The 23,723-nt window shown below is 44.1% G+C and overlaps 1 protein-coding gene and 1 long non-coding RNA gene across 4 annotated transcripts in view; one reads left to right on the top strand and one right to left on the bottom strand.

Annotated features, from left to right (window-relative positions):
- LOC121575206 (la-related protein 4) overlaps positions 1 to 23,723 on the bottom strand; it is a 24,748-nt gene continuing 1,025 nt past the window's right edge. The window contains exons 1-17 of one of the 3 annotated variants that reach the window (XM_041888164.2): positions 17,731 to 17,923; positions 15,295 to 15,436; positions 14,809 to 14,970; positions 14,442 to 14,532; positions 13,823 to 13,959; positions 12,742 to 12,845; positions 12,455 to 12,565; positions 11,366 to 11,419; positions 10,123 to 10,341; positions 9,325 to 9,431; positions 8,822 to 8,863; positions 8,052 to 8,297; positions 7,619 to 7,670; positions 7,327 to 7,497; positions 5,234 to 5,361; positions 4,926 to 5,121; positions 1 to 4,758 (exon numbers count right to left, since the gene is read on the bottom strand). In XM_041888164.2, the coding sequence (XP_041744098.2) occupies positions 4,378 to 4,758; positions 4,926 to 5,121; positions 5,234 to 5,361; positions 7,327 to 7,497; positions 7,619 to 7,670; positions 8,052 to 8,297; positions 8,822 to 8,863; positions 9,325 to 9,431; positions 10,123 to 10,341; positions 11,366 to 11,419; positions 12,455 to 12,565; positions 12,742 to 12,845; positions 13,823 to 13,959; positions 14,442 to 14,532; positions 14,809 to 14,970; positions 15,295 to 15,436; positions 17,731 to 17,748 (2,361 nt within the window). In that variant the 5' untranslated portion in view covers positions 17,749 to 17,923 and the 3' untranslated portion in view covers positions 1 to 4,377. Of the gene's footprint in view, positions 4,759 to 4,925; positions 5,122 to 5,233; positions 5,362 to 7,326; positions 7,498 to 7,618; positions 7,671 to 8,051; positions 8,298 to 8,821; positions 8,864 to 9,324; positions 9,432 to 10,122; positions 10,342 to 11,365; positions 11,420 to 12,454; positions 12,566 to 12,741; positions 12,846 to 13,822; positions 13,960 to 14,441; positions 14,533 to 14,808; positions 14,971 to 15,294; positions 15,437 to 17,730; positions 17,924 to 23,723 lie in introns of those variants that run through there. The other 2 variants (XM_041888162.2, XM_041888163.2) reach the window with 2 other exon arrangements.
- The window catches only part of LOC121575208, a 24,318-nt gene continuing 23,923 nt past the window's right edge, over positions 23,329 to 23,723 (top strand). Inside the window, exon 1 of the long non-coding RNA XR_006002307.2 lies at positions 23,329 to 23,562. This is a non-coding gene — a long non-coding RNA (uncharacterized LOC121575208). The remainder of the gene's footprint in view (positions 23,563 to 23,723) is intronic.

The raw sequence follows: 23,723 nt of genomic DNA on the forward strand, positions 1-23,723 counted from the left end.
CAGTGTTTAAAATGTTTATTCTCGTACATGTTCATGTTTGCAATGATACATTCACAACACAGTAAACCAGTGTGTATACGTTCCTGCTCACACCATCCGACTTGCTTCACCTTTTCACTGGTTTTCAAAGGAGCTGTTGTTATTGAAGCAGCACATTACAATTTCAGCAGTCATGCGAGGCGCTTACATTTCTATGTGACACAGCACACACACACACTCTCGCTCAAGTTCAATGACAATGTATAAATGATCACTTTGGGAGTATGAGCCATGTATTTTTGTCTTTCCACTAAACCAACAAACCTGCCTTGTTCCGAATTAATGTGTTCATGTTACTCTTACTTTGCAGAGAAGGAAAACCTCAACACTGAGAAGGCACTGGAATTTTAGTTAGGCCTGAAATTTTATTTATTTAGACATGACAGGGGACTGTCAAAGTAGGACTGGTGGAGAGGCATAGACGCACCCTGACACACAAACACGCTCAACGAACATCTTAACACAGAGGTCCGGTACAAGACCACAGAACTACTGAGCACGGACGGCAAAATCATTGCAAGCACAGGACCCAGAATCACTAAGGCCAAAACATGTACTTTATTATTTTCTTTAACTCTTTTTTTGTTCAGACATCTACTAAAATCAGTAATTCAGTGTCTCACACCCCACTTATGTTACTATGTCCCACCTGCAACCCCTTTGTCCCAGTAGAGAAATGCTAGAACAATCGAAACAGTAAAACTGCTTTTCTTCAAGGTAGACATCTAAAATGATGATTCTACACCTTACAGAATAAGGGAGATTATTTTAAAACAAAAGTTAGCGCATTTCATTCCAAAACACCACTACCTGCTAGTAGTTTAGCCATTAATGGATGTAAAAATATAAAATCAGAAAAACAGGCCCAGTGATTACATAGATAACATGTTACTGCACTGCTAGCACCCAGGCAATGCACTGAATTCTCAATTTAGCAAATTCTCAAATCAGATATTGTATACTCAACTATTACATACATTTTGGGGAACAATTAAAGCCATACTAAAAATGCATTGAAAAAAAAAAGTACATTAGTTACAATACATTTTATAAAGTCAAACTGCAGAACTCTTTCAAAACATTATCTCAAATGTGCTCACTAATACAGCAGAACAGAATGAGAAAAAATTAAAATCGCAACACATTGTCATCTTTAACACAATCCAGTTAAAGACAAGCCTGCTAGGCGCAAAATCATCAGTACAAGAACATTCACACCACTTATGAAAGTGCCCTTCACTCAAACAGGACTACATTCATTAAGCCATGACTGTCCAATCCTGTTTCAGCAACAGTTGATATCCACTTCCTGCCCAGATTTGCGCAAGCTCCCAAAATTGTATTTTTGCTTGCTTGACTTGTCTGGATGGTGTTCAATCCATTCATACACAAAGGCTAAATTATGAGTTTGTAAGAGCATCGAGAGAACAGATATTAAGGTTGATGCTCCCCCACATCTAGTCAACTCTAACATCATTTACATTTAAGATATCACTCTAAAGCAGGGGTTCTTAAACTTTTTCAGCCTGGGACCCAAGCTCATGAAATGATGCACCCTTTTGGGGGCCCTAAGCATGATTTGGTTAGGAAAGAATGCCCCCCCCCCTCTTGATGGCAGAGAGAAACATTTTAGTTTTAAAGTACATTTCCTAAATTCTACACATTTTGCCATGGGGCAGAGAGAATTTTGCAACTTTATAAAAGATATACTGCCATGGGATGGAGATGCATCTTTGCAGTTTTATAGCTAATTTCCTGCAATTCTAAACATTGTGCCATGACTTATGCCATGTTAACATGATATCTAAGTGAGAGTGACTAACCAACTCAATGGGGGCCTCCTGGAGGTCAGGGCCCCTGGGCGTGCCCGGTGGGTTTCGGCCTTGATGATACAAGTTTAGATAGCTGGCTAGACTAATTTACCAATCAAAAACGTGTTTGCTGACATGGCTAAAAGAGTGACTGACAAGAGTAAAACTGCTTATGCACCATTAAATTTCTAAAGTTGTACCTAGTGTATTCTACTATTCTAACTCTAAACAGTAAATTGAGACCCCAACTGAGTTCCTAAAACAAACAAATGTTTTTACTCTGACATGTGCGACCCATCATTAACATGTGCACGACAAACGCTCTAAAGTTTCCTTTTTGCAATCAATGGACATGTACAGAATTCAAAAATCATGATAAGCATTAAAATCTTCAATCAAAACAAATCTAAGATGAAGAGAAAATCAAAAAGTGAAATGTACGAGGAAAGAAATTACAATCTAATCCTATGACGCATCAGGCTACAGAAAGCGCATACAGTGGGCGACGTCATCAGCACTCAACCCATAAGTCTCCAGAAAACTTGTTTTGGGACCGAGAAGCAGTTTCATTATAACGTTGAAGGAAATGCATTCCTCACACGCTAGGAACGTGTTTTCTGGACTCAAACGTTAGCCAGCTAGCTAATATTTTGTTTGAGTCATACTTTTTGAGTCAAACAATTTGTTTGGCTAGTGTTATGCTAACGCGTTTGCAATCCCTTTGGCGTTGCTTGCTAGCTACAGTAGTAGCTACTGCCATCAGTTGTTTGAGTCATACTTTGCCTATTCAACCGTTTGTAGAATGCGAACTAGCATTCGAATATAGCGCGGGAAAAGGGATTCCGGACACGGTAGACATTTAAAATGTAGGTGTAGATGCATGACGCATTCGGAATTCCATGATGAGAACTATGATCCGAATACAAAAGCTGAATGAACTATTAAGTGTAGACACGGCCTTAAGAGAACATGATAATTGAGTCTGTTTACTTGCTTCAGAATTCAGGCCTATTTTTGCCATTTTAAATGAGCAAGTTGGAATACATAGAGTACCAGAGACCAGTTTCATGCTTGGGATACCATTGCACTAAATCTGCCATTACTACTCTATGAGATACCATCTAGCCTATACAAGAGCTACCAAAATGCATGAAAGACTACCCGGGAGCCTGTTGCACAGATATGGTAACAGAGCATGTTGAAATGACCAGATATATGGGGTGGAAGGGTTTCTATTTGATGTTCAACACTGCCTATTCCATTAAGACATAAAAAGGAAGGTATATAATCAACGCCGGTAACCTGCATTTGACCGTGTAGGTAGGAGAATACAAATGTAAATATTAATACAATATGTTCAGCTTCGGTGCAAGCCACAAATAAAAACTGCTCTTCTTAAATGGCTATGTACAACACTGTATAATTCATGAAATGCCAGATACGTGCACCATTAAGTGTCTAGGATGAGAGTGGTGACAGTGCCTCACAATAACTGAACAGCTAAGGGAAGACTCCTCCCTAGATGAGCATTTACCCATGACATACAAAGCCAAACATTTAACCATCTGTATGGAAGTGATAGTAAATGAAGAGAAAGGGACAAATATAACAATTCAGTTACATTAGTCTGACTATACAAAAGTGTCCCCAAATTTGCACAGCTCAAGTATTCATGCACCATTATTGTAAAGGTTTGAATGTCCTACTTATGCAAGGGTGTACCAAACGTTTCCATCAACCATGAAAAGAAATGCAACAATTTTAATAAATTCACATTTCCACACTGGTTAAAAATTCCAGACTCTCAAAGCAGACACGTCTATGGCAGTTTCTTCACCTAAAATTGTGCAGCTTGACTTGACAGGCTTCCCAACTCTCTCCATCTCGCAGAACAGTTAAAAAACAGACACTTCTAAATCCATTTGGCCCCCTCTTGCTTCGAACCTTCATAAAAACCCACTTCCACACAGTTCATGAACAATCCCTTACTAACCCCTCCCTCAACAAAAAAATTAATAAGGAAGTAATATCAACTCAGTTCCGTCATATCGGTAGATATCCACATCTTTTTCTTTGTTGCATATTAACTAGAGTTGCTAACAGCTCAACTGTTGTTTCTTACTTTGCAACTACTGGTATTTTGGAGATACAAAGCTTTACCGTACATTTGTCCCCCCCTCCCTCAAACCCCACTTTCACATAAAAATAAAATTCATAGATTTAGCGGTGGAGGGCCCATCCTTCAAGCTAACCAAGGGGAGACCGCATGTCAGCGTCTCACTGTTCTTTCAAACAAGTCCTTCAGTTTGTGATTAGTGACACTCATGTCCGCCCCCTCCTCTTAAAATGATTACCGCTTGCAGTGTTTCCCAAACAAAGTTCAGTCTGTGTCCGACCGAGCTGCAGGAGGGTCTTTTAGATTAAGAACGCACATGTTCTTTCATCCAATAATATATTTTCATATATTTCTGTCTTTACATATATAGATCTGTTTGTTTTCCTGTTAGTCTGTTGGTTGTGGTTTAAACTACTTTGGCGACCGGGGCGGAATGTTCTGTTCCTTCCCACTCCGTCTAGCCCAGCCGTGGGGGGAGATCCGTCTGCTCATGGAGGCACCTCTCTGCTGATCCCGGTACTTTAGGCCCATCCCTCCGGATCGGGCAGGGCCGTTGCCCCCACGGTATGAGCCCAGGGGGTCACGGGGGGGCCGGCCTTCTCCAGACCTCTCGGGTTTCTCCGGCATATCGCCATTGCTGCTGGAGGAGGCGGGCTCGTCGGCCTTGTTGACGAGAAGCTCCCGCAGGGGTTGGCTGGCTGAGGTGGTGGGAGGGTTGGGGGAGGTGCTGGGGGCTGGGGGCAGGGTGGCTGGCCGCTTGCACATCTCAGCATAGCTCAGCTTCCTTGGCTCCTGGTTGGATGGTGAAATACAGACAGGAAATAGAATAGAGGGAGGAGAGAGAATAGGTAGAATAGCTTTTAGTTTACATTTTTTAAACTAGATATGTTAACTGACAACATTCTATCCAATGCATTATCTATCCAGTGAAATCAGCCAGGTAGTGAGTGAAGTCTTACCGGTGTGGTAGTGGGGGCAGCGGGGACTGGTGTTGTCATGGAGATGGACTGACTGCTGGTGGGGGTAGGGGTGGGTTTGGTAGCAGCAGCGGGCTGTGAGGGGGTTGACAGAGAAGAGGGTGGTGTGGGGGTTGGAGCAGGCTCCCTTTGGACATGAGGCTCAGGCTTCTCCACTTTCTTCACCGGGTGAGCAACACTGCACAGACAGGAGAAGAAAATATTACCAATAAGGTTTATTTCCGACAGTTAAATCTCTTCAAAATCCCTACAGCACATCTTTGTGGCTGTTAACCAGAGGTAGACCATACCTTCGACCAGGGGGCTCCACAACCAGAGGGGTGGGGGGTTTGAGGGCCGGCATGACAGGACTGGGCGCGCTCACAGTTTCCTCCTGGGCACTAACTGGAGGGGCCACAGACTCCTTACTCACCTCAGGCTGGAAATGAGAGAGAGAGCGCGATAGGACACAGTTGACTTGGAGGAGGACAAAACATGGCATTTGGTTGAGAGACCAAAATGAGAGAGAGATTACATTTTAGTCATTTAGCAGACGTGCTTAAACAGAGCGTCTTACAGGAGCATATTAGGGTTAAGCGCCTTGCTCAAGAGCATAGACAGTTTTTTCACCTAGTCGGCTCAAGATTAAAACCAGCAACATTTCGGTTACTGGCCCAACGCTCTTAACCACAAGGCTACCTGCCGGATGTAAGAGTTGGGGTTAAGTGACCTGACCAGGCAAAAAAAGTACACTGCTCAAAAAAATAAAGGGAACACTTAAACAACACAATGTAACTCCAAGTCAATCACACTTCTGTGAAATCAAACTGTCCACTTAGGAAGCAACACTGATTGACAATACATTTCACATGCTGTTGTGCAAATAGAATAGACAACAGGTGGAAATTATAAGGCAATTAGCAAGACACCCCCAATAAAGGACTGGTTTTGCAGGTGGTGACCACAGACCACTTCTCAGTTCCTATGCTTCCTGGCTGATGTTTTGGTCACTTTTGAATGCTGGCGGTGCTTTCACTCTAGTGGTAGCATGAGACGGAGTCTACAACCCACACAAGTGGCTCAGGTAGTGCAGCTCATCCAGGATGGCACATCAATGCGAGCTGTGGCAAGAAGGTTTGCTGTGTCTGGCAGCGTAGTGTCCAGAGCATGGAGGCGCTACCAGGAGACAGGCCAGTACATCAGGAGACGTGGAGGAGGCCGTAGGAGGGCAACAACCCAGCAGCAGGACTGCTACCTCCGCCTTTGTGTAAGGAGGAGCAGGAGGAGCACTGCCAGAGCCCTGCAAAACGACCTCCAGCAGGCCACAAATGTGCATGGGTCTGCTCAAACGGTCAGAAACAGACTCCATGAGGGTGGTATGAGGGCCCGATGTCCACAAGTGGGGGTTGTGCTTACAGCCCAACACCGTGCAGGACGTTTGGCATTTGCCAGAGAACACCAAGATTGGCAAGTTCGCCACTGGCGCCCTGTGCTCTTCACAGATGAAAGCAGGTTCACACCGAGCACGTGACAGACGTGACAGAGTCTGGAGACGCCGTGGAGAACGTTCTGCTGCCTGCAACATCCTCCAGCATGACCGGTTTGGCGGTGGGTCAGTCATGGTGTGGGGTGGCATTTCTTTGGGGGGCCGCACAGCCCTCCATGTGCTCGCCAGAGGTAGCCTGACTGCCATTAGGTACTGAGATGAGATCCTCAGACCCCTTGTGAGACCATATGCTGGTGCGGTTGGCCCTGGGTTCCTCCTAATGCAAGACAATGCTAGACCTCATGTGGCTGGAGTGTGTCAGCAGTTCCTGCAAGAGGAAGGCATTGATGCTATGGACTGGCCCACCCGTTCCCCAGACCTGAATCCAATTGAGCACATCTGGGACATCATGTCTCGCTCCATCCACCAACGCCACGTTGCACCAGACTGTCCAGGAGTTGGCGGATGCTTTAGTCCAGGTCTGGGAGGAGATCCCTCAGGAGACCATCCGCCACCTCATCAGGAGCATGCCCAGGCGTTGTAGGGAGGTCATACAGGCACGTGGAGGCCACACACACTACTGAGCCTCATTTTGACTTGTTTTAAGGACATTACATCAAAGTTGGATCAGCCTGTAGTGTGGTTTTCCACTTTAATTTTGAGGGTGACTCCAAATCCAGACCTCCATGGGTTGATAAATTTGATTTCCATTGATAATTTGTGCAATTTTGTTGTCAGCACATTCAACTATGTAAAGAAAAAAGTATTTAAGATTATTTCATTCATTCAGATCTAGGATGTGTTATTTTAGTGTTCCCTTTATTTTTTTGAGCAGTGTATAATATCCGCCCTAGTTAGCCTATTTGGTTGGGTCAAGAGGAAAAAATGAAGTGTAATAGCGTTAGAGTTTCTCCTTACCTTGTCACTGGTCACCCCCTTGAGGCCCCGCACCACGTCAGACATGCGCGTCTCCAGCACGGGCTCTTCTCCCTGCGCGCTGACCGCATTCCCAGGCAACGGCGGGAAGTTAGAGGTCGCCAAGTCAAACTTGGGCTGTGGAACCTTAACCCCGCTCTGAGGGATGGGCCTCTAAACCCACACACAAGAATCAAATTTTTAGCTCCAATCCAACTGTGCTTGGGTCGAATAGGGTGTAGAAAACACAAACATGGGACAGAAATGGAAATTAAATAAGAAAAACATAACTGACCGTGATCCGCTCGTCCTCTCTCCTTCTGCGCATCCCTCGATAGCTGCCTCTCCTACACACAAACATTATCACCAAGATGAGCATAAGAAGCCAAAGTGTAAAATGCATTGTTTCTGTTCTGGGAAGGCTTTGTATGGCCAAATAAGACATGTTTGAACCCTCAGATCTCATAATCTTACCGCTCATCGGGTCAAGTGTAGAGACTAGTGACTTGGGGGGGATAGAAGAGAAAGAGAGTTTGAGTGAAAGAAAGGGAGGAGAGTGAAACCCAAAAGCCTTCATCCTACAACTTGAAGCACCTCTATGTGCATCGATTTGTCATCATAGGGTCAAAGCCATCTGGTAAAGCCCAATTGTGATATGATGGCATTTCATGTATGAGCAGGTTGTGGGTGTGTGTGTGTGTGTCCGTGCGTGCTCTGTGGAGACTGACCTGCCTCTGCCAGCAATGCCCAGGTCTCCGTTAGACATCTCCTCTGCAGGCAGTGGAAGGGTGTCCCTGAGGGCGTAGGAGGTAAGAGCAGGGCCATGTTCAGGGGTGCAAACCAGGGGAGCCCCTGCCATCCGGGGTGGCTGAGGGCTGGAGGGGCCAGACAGGCCATCCACCAGGGGGGGTACGGGGGTCACAGAGGGAGGTAGGGCCTCGTCACATGGCCGGGGCTGGCTCTTCACATGGTTCCTGAGGAGGAAAATCAGTCAGTTAGTCATAACTGGATCTCATTCTCACAGGCATAACTGCTAGCTATCATTCAGTCTAACTTGATCACAAAACAGCTAGAGCTGTTCCAGTACGACTCATGCAGATATGGAGAGGATGAGGACATTAAAACATTAAGATGGTGGATGAGGGGATGGTAACTATGCTACTGTATAGAATACTAAGGGAAGGGTTTTCGTTTGCTAAGCACAAGCTGATGGTAATGAACTTGCTGCATCTTGTAGTCAAAGTGCAAACTTGAATTTAATCCCTGAGCTCTCCATTCGAAATACTGTCATTTGTGAGAGTTACGCTAGCTTTCTCAAATATCAGTTGAGGGTTGCCATTCACCACAGTTCAAGGACACTACACTGTAGCATTACATGGATAGTTTAAATCTGCATTAACATCTAGCTTGCTAACGTATGTTTTAGAATGAGACTGGATGAAATGGAGGTGTGGGGGAGCATCGACTGATGACATGATTGATATCTGTTCGTTTATACCTGAAGGCATTGATTACATTCTTTCTGGAATAGAGGGGGACACTGTGGGACAGGGGGGAGTAAAAGGCAACAAGTTATTTATAACAGCAGAGCCCAAAAAACTACAACCAAATACAATTTGTCTTATTTTGTTCACATTGTCTGATCAATTACAACCACCCCGGTGCTAGTTAAACCAGCTTTTTTTTTTACAGAATGTCAGAACAAGGCTGTGGAGGAATTCACAGGTCCACTTTTGATGGCCAAATAACACCAGTTTGAACCCTCAGATCTCATAATCTTAACGCTCATCGGGTCAAGTGTAGAGACTAGTGACTTTGGGGCGCGAGAGAGAGTTGGAAAGAAAAGTAGGAGGGAGGGAGGAGAAAGAAACCCAAAAGCCTTCATCCCACAGCTTGAAGCACCTCTATGCGCATCGATTTGTCATCATTGGGTCAAAGCCATTTGATAAAGCCTCAAGTTCAAGCCAGATGGGGGTTCTTGCCCTGAGAGAAAACACCTACCGGTTGCTGTTGAAGGGCAATCGTCCGAGGCCCAGGGGACTGGTGCCAGTCTTGTAGTTCCCAGGGGTGCTGAAGCTGTTCACAAAACCACTGTTGGGGAACGGGGCCTGGATGAAAGAGGGAAGAAAACTAAATTGCTGCCCATGATCACTCAGTGACAGTCAATGACAAAGGTTTATCACCTCAGTTCTATGCCACAGCTCTTACAGGACCAGCTGATCCTGACAGTGCTACATTACTAAATGTCATGACCACTCTGACCCCAGAGTGCAAGGTGAAGGGTGTGTTACAGCTGACACATGGTATATTCATTAGAGTCTGAACATGTTGAGGATGACGTTTACCATGCGTGTTCCTAAATCACCTATCCAGACCCTCAGATCTCATAATCTTACCGCTCACTGGGGTCGGCTGTGGAGATGTACCACTTTGGGGGGGTAAGAGAAAGGAGTGAGAGGAAGAGGATTTGGGGGAATAGATGAACCCAGAGTGGCTTGTCTCCCAGCCTGAAACCCCTCCATGCGCATTGTTCTGTCATCACTGGGTCACATGTTTTTACTTCAAAAAGGAGCCATTTGTTGAAAACTGGACTCAATTTGATTCTTATTTTTTGACATCTCCTTTGTTCAGAATTGAGTAACTACAGGTACACCCAACACTATTGTTCCCTTTATAAGCAACTGCCACACTCTCCATTACATACTCTGGAGGGGCTGGTCATCCTAGGAATGAACAACAGTACTTATAACCAAGTGTAATACGAGTTACAACAGGGAACCACAATCATCCGGGCCTTACCAGTGGGGTCTCGAAATAAGGGGCAGGCGATGGGTTCCAGGTGGGGGGCACCAGGGGGTAGAGTGGGTACTGCTGCTGGGGGCTGAACACCTGCTGCATGTAGAGGTGTGTAGAGCTGTACTGGGACTGAGACTGGCCCTGCTGGCTGTACACACTGGAGTCTGGTACGCTACGGTAGCCATTCTTTGCAAAGAATGTGTTGATGGCCTTGATACGAGCCTGGACAGAGGAAAAGAGAGCGAGAGAGACAGACAGGTGGGGCATGGAGATGTGTGTGTAGAGGAATGCAAAGAGGGGTAGAAATTAAGAGAGTATGAACACATGACATGTTAGCACACATTAATACACAGTACAACATGCAGCCCATTGAATAAACAATTTCAACATATTAAAAGAGGTTTCATATGAGTGTGTCCCCACTCCCTACACTGCCATTCACAGAGAGAAGGAAATGGAGGCTATGCTCCTTGTTCCCCTCAGATCCCATAATCTCACAGTCATTAGGTCAGTCACACTGTGCTGAAGGAGGGAGAGGAGGAAGAGGTGTAGAGGGGGATGAAAAAAGGGAGGAAAGGTCAGAGGAGGAGACAGAGATTTAGAGAGCTGGAGGAGAGTCCTCCACAGTCACAGTGCTCCTGGGTCCTTGCAAGTGCGATACTGATCAACACTGGGGGCTTCGCTTTTGTCGGCCTTAAAAATCAGGAAAATCAAATCAGAGTTCTGGAGTTTAATGCATTAAGCTACTTGATTTAGCACACCAATCAAATTAAATTCACATTGTCAGTCACTCTTAAATTAAGTCGGAATGTGTTGCCAGGTACATTTACCAATAACACGGATAACCAAAAATAACTACTGCTAAAGAAGAGTGGTTGAATGAAATGTGGACAATGCCATAACTTCTTGAATGTGGGAGATGGAGACCAGTAGAACAGAAGGAGAGAGAAATTGCTTGCAGTCTGGCTGGCTAGCCTCTCCTTCCTTATCAGACCCTTATGCAGGCACAAACTCAAGGTGACCTTGCTGTAGTGTAGCCTGCTCCCAGCAACCAGACAGCATCCCCTTTTAAAACTCACTGACTTCACCTCGTAAAAGCTGACTGCAGAACAGTGAGGGAGGTACAGCACAAGATCTCAGAGCTGTACAGTTGACTTATGTTACGCATTGCCTTCCCTTGACCAAATGAAATATGAGCAAAGAAAAGCACGTCTTACGTGAGAAAAGAAAAGTAAAATGTACTAACCATGATGGGTTTTCCCTGAAATGTTTTCACTTCTTCCCTTAGATATCTGTGGGCCTGAGGAAGGAGAAGCGAGAACAAATAAAGTACATTTACATTTTGGTTATTTAGCAGACGCACTTCTCCAGAGCGACTTACACTAGTGAGTTCATACATTTTCATACTTTTTTCCCATACTGTTCCCCCGTGGGAATCGAACCCACAACCCTGGCGTTGCAAGATCCATGCTCTACCAACTGAGCCACACAGGACCTGTGAGACAGCTGGACAATCCCCCTTCACATGTAGTAGGCGATATGACTATATGTTTAAATTGGTTTATTTTATCTACAACTTGCACAGACATATCAGCAGCATCAACCCCACAAACAGAAAAGAGCCTCCCTGTAACAAACTGAAGCGTGTCTGTTCATTTGTAACAGGTGACAACAATCAGCTAATTAACACACTGGCCAACTTAATTGCATCACTCATTCCACATTAAAACAATTAACAAGTTAGACTGTACTGGTGAACTAGATCAATAAACAGAACTGTTATGGGTTGAATGGCCCAACAAGCAGGAAATTAAATGTGTACAATATTAGTAGACACAAACTGCAAAAAACATGCGCTGTGAACTTTGAATTAGGACCTGGAATTTGCAAGTCATTTTCACTGACTACGGAGAGTTAGGAATAGGGCTGGGAATTGCCAGGGACCTCACAATACGATATTATCACGATACTTAGGTGTCGATACGCTATGTATCGATTCTATATGCATTGCGATTCGATGTTCCAAAAATATTGCTCACTGTCTGCTGCAGGGAGACAAGCGAGAGCATGAGAAAATTAGTTTTGATCACTCATGGAAATAATAGCGATGAAAACATGTTGGCTCACTATTTAAAAAGAAGATGGAGAACAAGCTATAGGATGAAAAATACCAGCATTTTGGTGCAGGTAGAGCTGACTAGCACTAGCTAGCGCTACCTAGCAACAACAAAAACGATACTCGAGTCAAAGTATCGATATTATATCATCCACAATAATATTGGGATATGTAACTATCGATTTTTCCCCATCACTAGTTATGAACGTGAAACGCTACCTGCTGTGCATCAGTGTCCGACTGGAACGTGATGTACCAGTTGTTGTTGGCTGCAAATTCAACACTTATCACTTTGGGGCAGTTTTCATTCTTAAAGAGGGCCTCCACTTCCTGAGGGAAAAGGAAAGAAGTAAATAGAGGGAAGATGAGGGTGTAAGAACCTTTCTTTTACAGTTCTACAACAGTTCTATTCATCACATGTAATGAGCCAATGGCTACACAAAGGTAAATTGTAAAACTGGAAAAACTGTTCAAACACGAAAACGTGAATTCTCCCATTTGGTTACCTCTACCGGTGTGGTCTCGGGCACCTCCCTCAGAATGATGATGCAGCGCTTGTGGTTGGGCCGAACCTTTTCACCACTCTCGTCAACTTGTACCATGGGCGAGGCTGAAACCACACGCACATCCAGAAATACATCAAGCAGGGGTCACATTAATGCAGGATTGTGTTTTTCACACAGGAAAGGAAAGATAAAAACAACACTTCTTATTGTAAATTCTGCTCGGCTTCAGTCAGGGTTCGTCCTAAATCATGAATGTAAAGGGACTAATTTCATGCTTCATTGAGTTGCACTTCTCCACCCGGATGAAATATCTTTGTTCTCGTCATTGGATCACCAGACAGCGCTCTGACTGATGTGTAGGCTACTTTTCTCCGGTACTTTCCTGCGGTGTAGTTTTTCCTCAGGTAGCCAGCTAAAATGCAAGATTAACTTCAAGCAAAACATTAGGAAATGTAGCTGGCTACATTCTATGACAAACATTAGAAATATGATTGCCATGCAGTTTTTGCAAAAAAAATACTTTGCTTTTTCAATTTGGCTGCAGATTTCTGAAAGCTAATGCGACCCCTGATCAACATGTCAACAGAAATATCATCCACTAAGATTTACTAGAGCCTTTTTAAATAATGACACTGATGATTATTTTCTCTCCTTTGAGTGAGTTTGCTCCTGAAGCCAGGTTCATGCATACCTACCCGAAGTGCTTGAAAAACCCTCACTCAGGTTTAACTTTCAAATTGATCAGGTAATTTCCTCACCTACTTACTGCTGCTCCCATTACTACTATGACATAACTACCTTGTTTAAGTTTTGACTACCACAACTGCCATTATTATCCCTTTCTATACAATTACATATTAATCTACTGGTGGTGTTACAGCCACCACATTGTTACTTCTACTACTAATCTCGTTCCCAGCAATGTCAACACAACATCTGGTAAGAGTCTTTACAACTGCAATCTGAGCTTGTTTCGGACCAGTCTTGTAGCAGGCTACAGCTATAAGCCTGCCCAGGGAGGCTATTTCCTCAGTTCTCCCCACTCCCACAGGGTAAAGATGAGGTGGGTTTGTGTTTGTACCTCGTAGCACCTCCAGGATCAGGTCCATGTCAGTGGTGAGGACCTTGATGCCCTCCATGCTGGCGATGGTCCAGATGGGGACAAACTGGTCACTGTCCATCTGGGACATCAGGTACAAGTCCTTGGACAGATTCTCTCTGAAGACACAGACAGCAACAGGGCATGAAAAACCAACAAGCCATGTCTGTTACATCCTACGGGGTGCGAAGACATCAAAATCAAATTTATACATTCATATGTCCCCATGTTTCTTTTCCTTGTTCCCCTCAGATCTCATAATCTCACGGTCATTAGGTCAGTCACACTGCGCTGACGGAGCGAAGGAAAGAAAGAGGGAGAGGAGGAAGAGGTGTAGAAGGAGTAGGAAAGTTAGAGAGGGAGAATAGATTTAGAGAGATATGAAGAGGATAGCCTTCCACAGTCACAGCGCTCCTGGGTCCTTCCAAGCGCGATACTGATCATCACCGGGGGTACAAATCCAAGGTCTACACGATACATTACCTAAAATTATCACACACTGTCTAGAATGTCTTAGATCAATGAGAGACATTTCACTTCTGACTGTATTTAAGTATTTAAGTTATAACAACCATCTGAAATAAAGCAGTTAACTACTTACCTGGAGAAGCAGAACTCCAGCTGTTTCTTCAGAGATTCTCTCATGCTCACCTCTGCGAGGGGCTGCTTTTCCTTCACTGCCTCCCCCTCCACTGCACACACAATTTCAGATCAAAATGTATGTTTGACTATAGGCTGCAAAGCTACAAGCTTTAGCCCTTGTGCACAGCAAATGTTACCAAAGCCATACATCTCTGACCGTTACTATTGGTAATCGTTATGACATTAATTGACGCAACACTCAATGACAATACTGAAAGGCAAAACAGGGAAACGGAATGTATCCAATTCCCTTCAACGCCAGATCAGAGCATGGCATCTCAAAAGCGTCTGACCCAGAGGGAGCTGACCAGAGGACTGCTACTGACCTGCTGACCCAGTCACAGAGTCATAGAGGGGATACCCCAGCTCAGGGGGGTCCATGCCGTTCACTACACCCTCTGTAGGTGCAGGGGCACTGCTGTCCAAGGAGGGGTCTGAGTATCCCATGCCATACCCCTTACCCCCAGCAGGGGGTACCTCTGAGTAACCTGGGAGGAAGAGGGGAGTGTCATGTGGTTGATAAGAGTCTGACTGGAGAAAGAGACACTGTCAAGGTTGAACCAGGGAGGCTATGTAATCCACAGACTCATAACAGTGCTTTGTTTTCAGTGCCTCCACAGAGTAATGTTAGGATTATCTCAGGCCTTGATTAATAGTCCTTCCAAAAGGTCCATTGTGCCCTCTGAACTATATATTTGAGAGAGAAAAAAATCTGTTGAAGCTATTGCTCGTCTGTGACAAATCTATGCAGGCCTGTGTATGCATGTAGTGGTGATATAAAAACTCCAGGGTGCATTTCAATTGGCCCTCACCCTCGGTGACATCAGCAGAGGCGGGGGTCGTCTGGAGCAAGTAGGGGCCCTCTGTGCCCTCCTCTGGGACTTGGCTCTGGGGCGTAGAGATCTCCTGCCAGACTTTGGCATTGGGGTTCAGACCTACTCCCTTTGTGGTTACCTGTGTGAAGATATACAAAAATACCTTAAGGCTGCTGTAGGTTTCTTGCAAAGTCAAAACATCTATTTAGAGCACATACAGTGGGGGAAAAAAGTATTTAGTCAGCCACCGATTGTGCAAGTTCTCCCACTTAAAAAGATGAGAGAGGCCTGTAATTTTCATCATAGGTACACGTCAACAATGACAGACAAATTGAGGAAAAAAAATCCAGAAAATCACATTGTAGGATTTTAAATGAATTTATTTGCAAATTATGGTGGAAAATAAGTATTTGGTCACCTACAAACAAGCAAGATTTCTGGCTCTCACATACCTGTAACTTCTTCTTTAAGAGGCTCCTCTGTCCTCCACTCGTTACCTGTATTAATGGCACCTGTTTGAACTTGTTATCAGTATAAAAGACACCTGTCCACAACCTCAAACAGTCACACTCCAAACTCCACTATGGCCAAGACCAAAGAGCTGTCAAAGGACACCAGAAACAAAATTGTAGACCTGCACCAGGCTGGGAAGACTGAATCTGCAACAGGTAAGCAGCTTGGTTTGAAGAAATCAACTGTGGAAGCAATTATTAGGAAATGGAAGACATACAAGACCACTGATAATCTCCCTCGATCTGGGGCTCCACGCAAGATCTCACCCCGTGGGGTCAAAATGATCACAAGAACGGTGAGCAAAAAATCCCAGAACCACACGGGGGGACCTAGTGAATGACCTGCAGAGAGCTGGGACCAAAGTTACAAAGCCTACCATCAGTAACACACTACGCCGCCAGGGACTCAAATCCTGCAGTGCAGACGTGTCCCCCTGCTTAAGCCAGTACATGTCCAGGCCCATCTGAAGTTTGCTAGAGTGCATTTGGATGATCCAGAAGAGGATTGGGAGAATGTCATATGGTCAGATGAAACCAAAATAGAACCTTTTGGTAAAAACTCAATATCGTGTTTGGAGGACAAAGAATGCTGAGTTGCATCCAAAGAACACCATACCTACTGTGAAGCATGGGGGTGGAAACATCATGCTTTGGGGCTGTTTTTCTGCAAAGGGACCAGGAAGACTGATCCGTGTAAAGGAAAGAATGAATGGGGCCATGTATCGTGAGATTTTGAGTGAAAACCTCCTTCCATCAGCAAGGGCATTGAAGATGAAACGTGGCTGGGTCTTTCAGCATGACAATGATCCCAAACACACCGCCCGGGCAATCGAAGGAGTGGCTTCGTAAGAAGCATTTCAAGGTCCTGGAGTGGCCTAGCCAGTCTCCAGATCTCAACCCCATAGAAAATCTTTGGAGGGAGTTGAAAGTCTGTGTTGCCCAGCGACAGCCCCAAAACATCACTGCTCTAGAGGAGATCTGCATGGAGGAATGGGCCAAAATACCAGCAACAGTGTGTGAAAACCTTGTGAAGACTTACAGAAAACGTTTGACCAGTGTCATTGCCAACAAAGGGTATATAACAAAGTATTGAGAAACTTTTGTCATTGACCAAATACTTATTTTCCACCATAATTTGCAAATAAATTCATTAAAAATCCTACAATGTGATTTTCTGGAAATTTTTTCCTCATTTTGTCTGTCATAGTTGACGTGTACCTATGATGAAAATTACAGGCCTCTCTCATCTTTTTAAGTGGGAGAACTTGCACAATTGGTGGCTGACTAAATACTTTTTTTCCCCACTGTACATTGATTCCAATGTTGCATAATTTCCTAAACATCCAATGCTGTCTGTCAAACACATTCTCATACCATTAACAATCATAACCAACCGTAGGCTACTCAAGTCTATTTGGAGTTATATATTATGAATGCTTCATTTTCAAATGTTCAATGTTTCACATAAACAAATGCATTCCAGGGTTTTGTTAGGGTTTATAGGGTCATCATTTTACTATTAGAACAGGGAATTAATTGGAAAAAAACATCTATAAATTAAAGAAATTGAGCAATTGTCCAACTAATGAAGACTCTTGATCCCAGTGACTGAAGTTTAAGGGGGCGTGATATGTCATGCAAGCCAGAACTGCCCTTTAATTCCACTAAGATTGTGAAAACAAATGCGACATGTAGCCTACTAGCTACAACTCCATTTCTTAACGAGTTTGATACTTTGCATGCTCACCAATGATCGAAAGCATAACGTTATTCCCCGATTGCAACTATTGATTAACGTTATTATTAGTGTGTATTGACGGGAATGCAACGCTGTTGCCAACGGTTGCTTCCTACCGCGCCATAAAATGTCGTTCCAGACGAACTTTAGACTATAATGGATCACTATACAGACCAAACATACCTCAACAAATAACAGCATTGTTTTCCTCCCAATGTTGTACTGACTCGCAAGCTACCCGATTCAATTGATGTAGCCAGCTAATCCAAGATTTTCCTCACTTAAGTAGAAAAATGTACAATGGGTGGAAGTCGATAACACCGTACAATTCACAAGAGGACAGAAACCAAAAAGGCAAACTGTGAGAGCATGCTACCGTGAAGGAGCTTTCATGAGGCCTCAATGGATTTTTCATTGGTTATCGTACTCCGTTAGACTCCGCCTCTCCACAAGTCACATGTACCTACATACTTTGTCAGAGACGGAAAAGGAAGCGAGACACCCCACTCGCAGTTTTTTAAAATATTTTTTATAAACTAAGCAGACCAGACCCAGCTGCTATCGCATTGGTGTCTAGTCCCTTAACCCGACATGAACTGCCCATTTTCCTCCCACCCCAATGGTCAACGGCCTGAGGGAACTCTTCATTTATCCACCATCTTTGACTTTGTGCATCGCCTCTCATTCACACGTTCGTCTCCACCGAACCTACGTCAAAGATAGTAGTCTCGCAATTGGTCAAAGCATCCCTTAAATCAAAACGCTCTTTCAACACTTCCGCTACCGAAACCTACCCTCTGCGGATAGTACGACGAAAGAGCACATGGTGACCGGCATACAGGCCGCTCCTGCAACATGTGTCCACTGCACACTTATAATCCGAAGAAAATAAAATAGCAATCATTATAGATCAACCAGAAATAACATCAGTACCTATTTTACAGCATTGGCCTTGGTGGACAACATGGTCTCAGAGCAAAACGTGTTTTATATGTTACTAAGATCCGTGCCACTCCATTTAGTATGATATGTTCGGTTACATTTCATGTGCCTACTAATTTAAAAAGAGCTCGCCAGCTTGTAGTCATAAAACCGTGAAATATGTTACCTCTGGTTCATTCATGGGGAAAGAATAGGGTTGGGGATAAACAGCGAAATACCACAGGCTTAGGAGATCTTATATGTTTTGTTCTATGAGATAATATCAGTCAGTTAACGTTTATGAATTATGAAGCCTTGTGCTTTTTATTTATTACAAAAATGCTTCAAATTCACCAAAAGTGACATTAGCTGATAAAATTCATAGAACAAAACATAAGATCTCCTAAGGCTGTGGTTGCCTTATTTTCGGTGTTTATCCAAAAACCCTACAAAACTATTTTCCCATAGGCTTTGTCCAATGAACAATGGCGGAGTTAGTGCCTACAAAAATATGCCAATACTATTGCTCTCTATTGCGGTCGTACAATATAATATGAATTGTAGAACATAGTATGTTACGAATTCAAATTCATACAATATGTTACGAATTTGCAATACATATATGAATTCCAATTTGTTGCTAGCGTTAGCTAGGTGGCTAATGCTAACGTTAGCTAGGTTGCTAACGTTAGCTGGGTTAGGTTAAGTTTAGGGTTGGGGAAGGGTTAGCAAACATACTAAGTAGTTACAAAGTAGCTAAAAAGTTGCAAGTACTTGCAAAGTTGCTAAAATGCTGAAGTTGTCCATAATAAGACTCGAACAAGCAACCTTTGGGTTGTTAGACGTTAGCGTTATACACCCACCCACCCACCCTACTTTCGTTTTTGCCTTACAGTGGCTTGCGAAAGTATTCACACCGCTTGGCATTTTTCCTATTTTGTTAAAATCAAATTTTATTTGTCACATGCGCCGAATACAACAGGTGTAGACCTTACAGTGAAATGCTTACAAGCCCTTAACCAACAATGCAGTTTTAAGAAAGAATACCAAAAAATTAATAATAATAACCCACAAAAATCCTATCTAAAATAATATGAAGTCAAAAATACAAATAGCGAGGCTATATACAGAGGGTACTGGTACCGAGTCAATGTGCGGGGGTACCGGTTAGTCGAGGTAATTACAACCTGGAATTAAACCTGGAATCTAGCCACTGGGATTTTTGCCCATTCTTCAAGGCAAAGCTGCTCCAGCTCCTTCAAGTTGGGAGGGTTCCGCTGGTGTACAGCAATCTTTAAGTCATACCACAGATTCTCAATTGGATTGAGGTCTGGGCTTTGACTAGCCCATTCCAAGACATTTAAATGTTTTCCCTTAAACCACTCGAGTGTTGCTTTAGCAGTATGCTTAGGGTCATTGTCCTGCTGGAAGGTGAACCTACGTCCCAGTCTCAAATCTCTGGAAGACTGAAACGGGTTTCCCTCAATAATTTCCCTGTATTTAGCGCCATCCATCATTCCTTCAATTCTGACCAGTTTCCCAGTCCCTGCCGATGAAAAACATCCCCACAGCATGATGCTGCCACCACCATGCTTCACTGTGGGGATGGTGTTCTCGGGGTAATGAGGTGTTGGGTTTGCGCCAGACATAGCGTTTTCCTTGATGGCCAAAAAGCTCAATTTTAGTCTCATCTGACCAGAGAACCTTCTTCCATATGTTTGGGGAGTCTCCTACATGCCTTTTGGCGAACACCAAGCGTGTTTGCTTATTTCTTTCTTTAAGCAATGGCCACTCTTCGTAAAGCCCAGCTCTGAGGAGTGTACGGCTTAAAGTGGTCCTATGGACAGATACTCCAATCTCCGCTGTGGAGCTTTGCAGCACCTTCAGGGTTATCTTTGGTCTCTTTGTTGCCTCTCCAATTAATGCCCTTTCAGAACAGGTGTATATACTGAGATCATGTGACACCAGAGCATACGAGCGGAGTGGAGCGGGAGCGGACGGATTTTGAACAGAGCGCAGAGCGGCATTTTTAAAAGGACGGAGCGTCGCCCTATGTCCCGCTCCAATTTCGCTCGCTCACACCACGAGTCTGAAGCATGCTCAAGCCTGACCCAGAATCCATCTGTTTAATTTAATTTGTGTCGTCCATGAATTTGTATTTTATAGAGCAAGAGGAGCAGCAGCAGCAACAAGATAAAAGGGTTGAGGAATTCAAAAGTTTATTCACTGCACACAAAGGCCCAACCATAACAAGGGAGAGAAAAAGAGAGCTGGATGTAGCATTTTTTAAAATGATTTTCAAGGACTATGAACCGCTGAGTAAAGGAGAACGCGAAGGGATGCAACACTTCGCCAGCGCAGCTCAACCGGGCTACACCCCCCCAAGAAACTATGATAAATCAGTACTTTACTTTATCAAATTTACATCTGAGATACCCCATTCACATGCTTCAGCTGGCGATCAAAAACGCTGTTAACGAGCACGACAACATTAATAGGCTGTTAGTGAAAGTCGGGCACCTGGTGAAAAGTGTATGCAAGAGCACATAGGAAACCGACCAATTAGGTGTCCGCCCCACAAATGCCTGCGCCATTCGATGGAGCAGCCAGCTGCGGATGATTCAGTCGTTCATCCGGTTGTTCCAAAAATACCCGTTATGGCAAAACAAACTCAAGTCTAATGTTGCTAACATCACCCTGAATCAAGTACGGCAGCTGACGCACCTTGTCAGTGTGCTGACACCACTAGCAGACCTCTCAGACAAAATGCAGAAGGAGCTGGGGAACATGGGGATGATCCTCCCTGCTGTCACAGAAATCAAATCCCTGCTCACCGATTACACTCACGCTGCACTTCCAATGGGCATCGCTGCTTTTGCAGAAACATTGGCAAACAACGTGTCAATTCGCTATGGAATATACTATACTGATTAACATCTCATTTTAGCGTCAGTGTTAGATCCCCGTTTCAAGACAGAATGGATAATCCGAAATGAGTCTGTATGGAACAAATTCGGGGAGATAAAGTAAGGCTGTGGTTTAAGCTAAAAGTGAAATACATGCAGATTTTGTTCCTTTTTTGGAGTGAGCGGGGGGGCGATTTGAGTGGAGCGCGATGCAAACTGCGTTGAGCGATAATGAGCGGGCTGGCCTGATGTGGCTTTGAGCGGGGGGAGCGGAGGGGTGAACAGCTCCGCGAGCGAGGAGCTGAGATTCTCACCGCTCCACTCCGCTCATATGCTCTGTGTGACACTTAAATAAAGTCCACCTGTGTGCAATCTAACTAATTATGTGACTTCTGAAGGTAATTGGTTGCACCAGATCTTATTTAGGGGCTTCATAGCAAAGGGGGTGAATACATGGGCACGCAGCACTTTTCTGTAATTTTTTTTTCTTCATTTCACTTCGCCAATTTGGACTATTTTGTGTATGTCCATTACATGAAATCCAAATAAAAATCCATTTAAAATACAGGTTGTAATGCAACAAAATAGGAAAAACGGCAAGGGGGCTGAATACTTTTGCAAGGCACTGTAAGTAACCAGTCTTATCGAACATAATATATAATACTAAACAGGTCAAACAATATAACCTAACATACTAAATGGAGTGGCACGGATTTTAGTAACATAATATGTTTTTCTCTGAGACCAGGCTGTGGTGGAGGTCAGGAAAGCAAAGGTGCCACATAAATAGCATCAGTTATGTCAGAGGGCATCAAAACATGATTGAGGGACAGGGTTGAATCAATGATTTATACACCATTGGGTTAAACAGAATCCTGGTCTGAGAGGGTAGGCCGTCGTCTGACTGTGAGCCACAATTCTTAGCCTGCGGAGAGCCAACAAGTCTTCAGGTCTCAGACAAGATTACTCAACACAGGAATGTGGTTCACTGAACCACCTCAGTCACACTACACCCCCATATGACCTTCTCGCAGAGTCGCGGTACCAATGAGACAACTGGGTTTTTGAACCTGAGTCTCCTGCATGTCACAAGACTTTTAGCTCATGGAGCCAACAACTCTTTAGGTCTCAGGCAAAGTTACTCATCACACGAGTGCGGTTCACCGAACCACTTCCGTTTTAAGATCAATTGGTCCAACACAAGGTCCAACTGAAATGTTACTTCCACTGTTAACCCAACCCCTCCGAAAGACATACACATACAGGTTTTGGAGATGTGTGGGGGGCTGCCACACTGGACACCCGGGGAGTTAAGTGCCTTGCTCAAGGGCACAACGACAGGCAAGGGCATCTAGGATGTGATATCAGCAACCCTCTGGTTGCCAGCTCATTTCCGCCAGACTTTTCCTGTCAGACCTGGAATTCAAACTCACCTCTAACCACTACTCGACCTGCCGAAGACAAATTCAAGATACAATTTGAGTAGATTTTTGCAAGCAATTCAGACAATGGGTGACATTGAACCCCTTTGTTTTGGGAAGGTGATAAGTAAGCCTGCAAAGTACTGAAATTGTAATTGCTGTCACTCCTGGTCCATGATAGATTGTCAAATCTCTTTTTACAGAGAAGTGAAATATCCCAGTGCCATAATGGATAAACTTCAACCTACCGGGTTGCTTGGAATAAGTATGACTATTTGGCCTTAGTTATTTAACGGCCGGAGGAAAAACTGTCTGGCCTTAGGAATAAGCAATAACAGAAAAGTGGACGATTAGCCTAGGGGCTAACTATTGAATGCACGACTATCAATCATGTATCTACAACACACCTTCAATGAGGCTTGGCAAATAGATGTGAAATGCCAAACAGTATAGGCAATAAAGATTTACAGGGTAGAGGAACATCTCAGCCTATACTGTAATTTACATTATTTGCTACGTAGAGCTTGTTCCTTCTAAGGTTTCTTCCTCCCCAACAATCCCAAGGCCCAGAGTTTCTTCTGGCCACTTTCTAGTAGGTTTAGGAAAGTAAACATTTCACCAATCAAGCCAAGGATCAGTTTTTCACCTTCCCCAATGGGTGGGGGTATCCTTGGACCCTCAGCTCTTGCAACCTCCACCACCAAACATGTAACGTTGCATTAGCTAGAGTAACAAGATACTATCATCATGAAACGATTCTGCAAATGGTAAGAAACAACCCAGTTGCATGTCTAACTATCTGACGTTACTGTTTGCATGCAACATGTTGTAAATTAACGTTAGCCAACAGCCGCAAGCTACCTTTGGCCTTTCCTACTGCCTAGTTGAAGACCTATCCTACAGCCTCCTAGCCGGGCACCACCAACTA

Source organism: Coregonus clupeaformis, chromosome 10 (genome assembly GCF_020615455.1).
Source record: "Coregonus clupeaformis isolate EN_2021a chromosome 10, ASM2061545v1, whole genome shotgun sequence".
In the NCBI taxonomy this organism is placed as follows: Eukaryota; Metazoa; Chordata; class Actinopteri; order Salmoniformes; family Salmonidae; genus Coregonus; species Coregonus clupeaformis.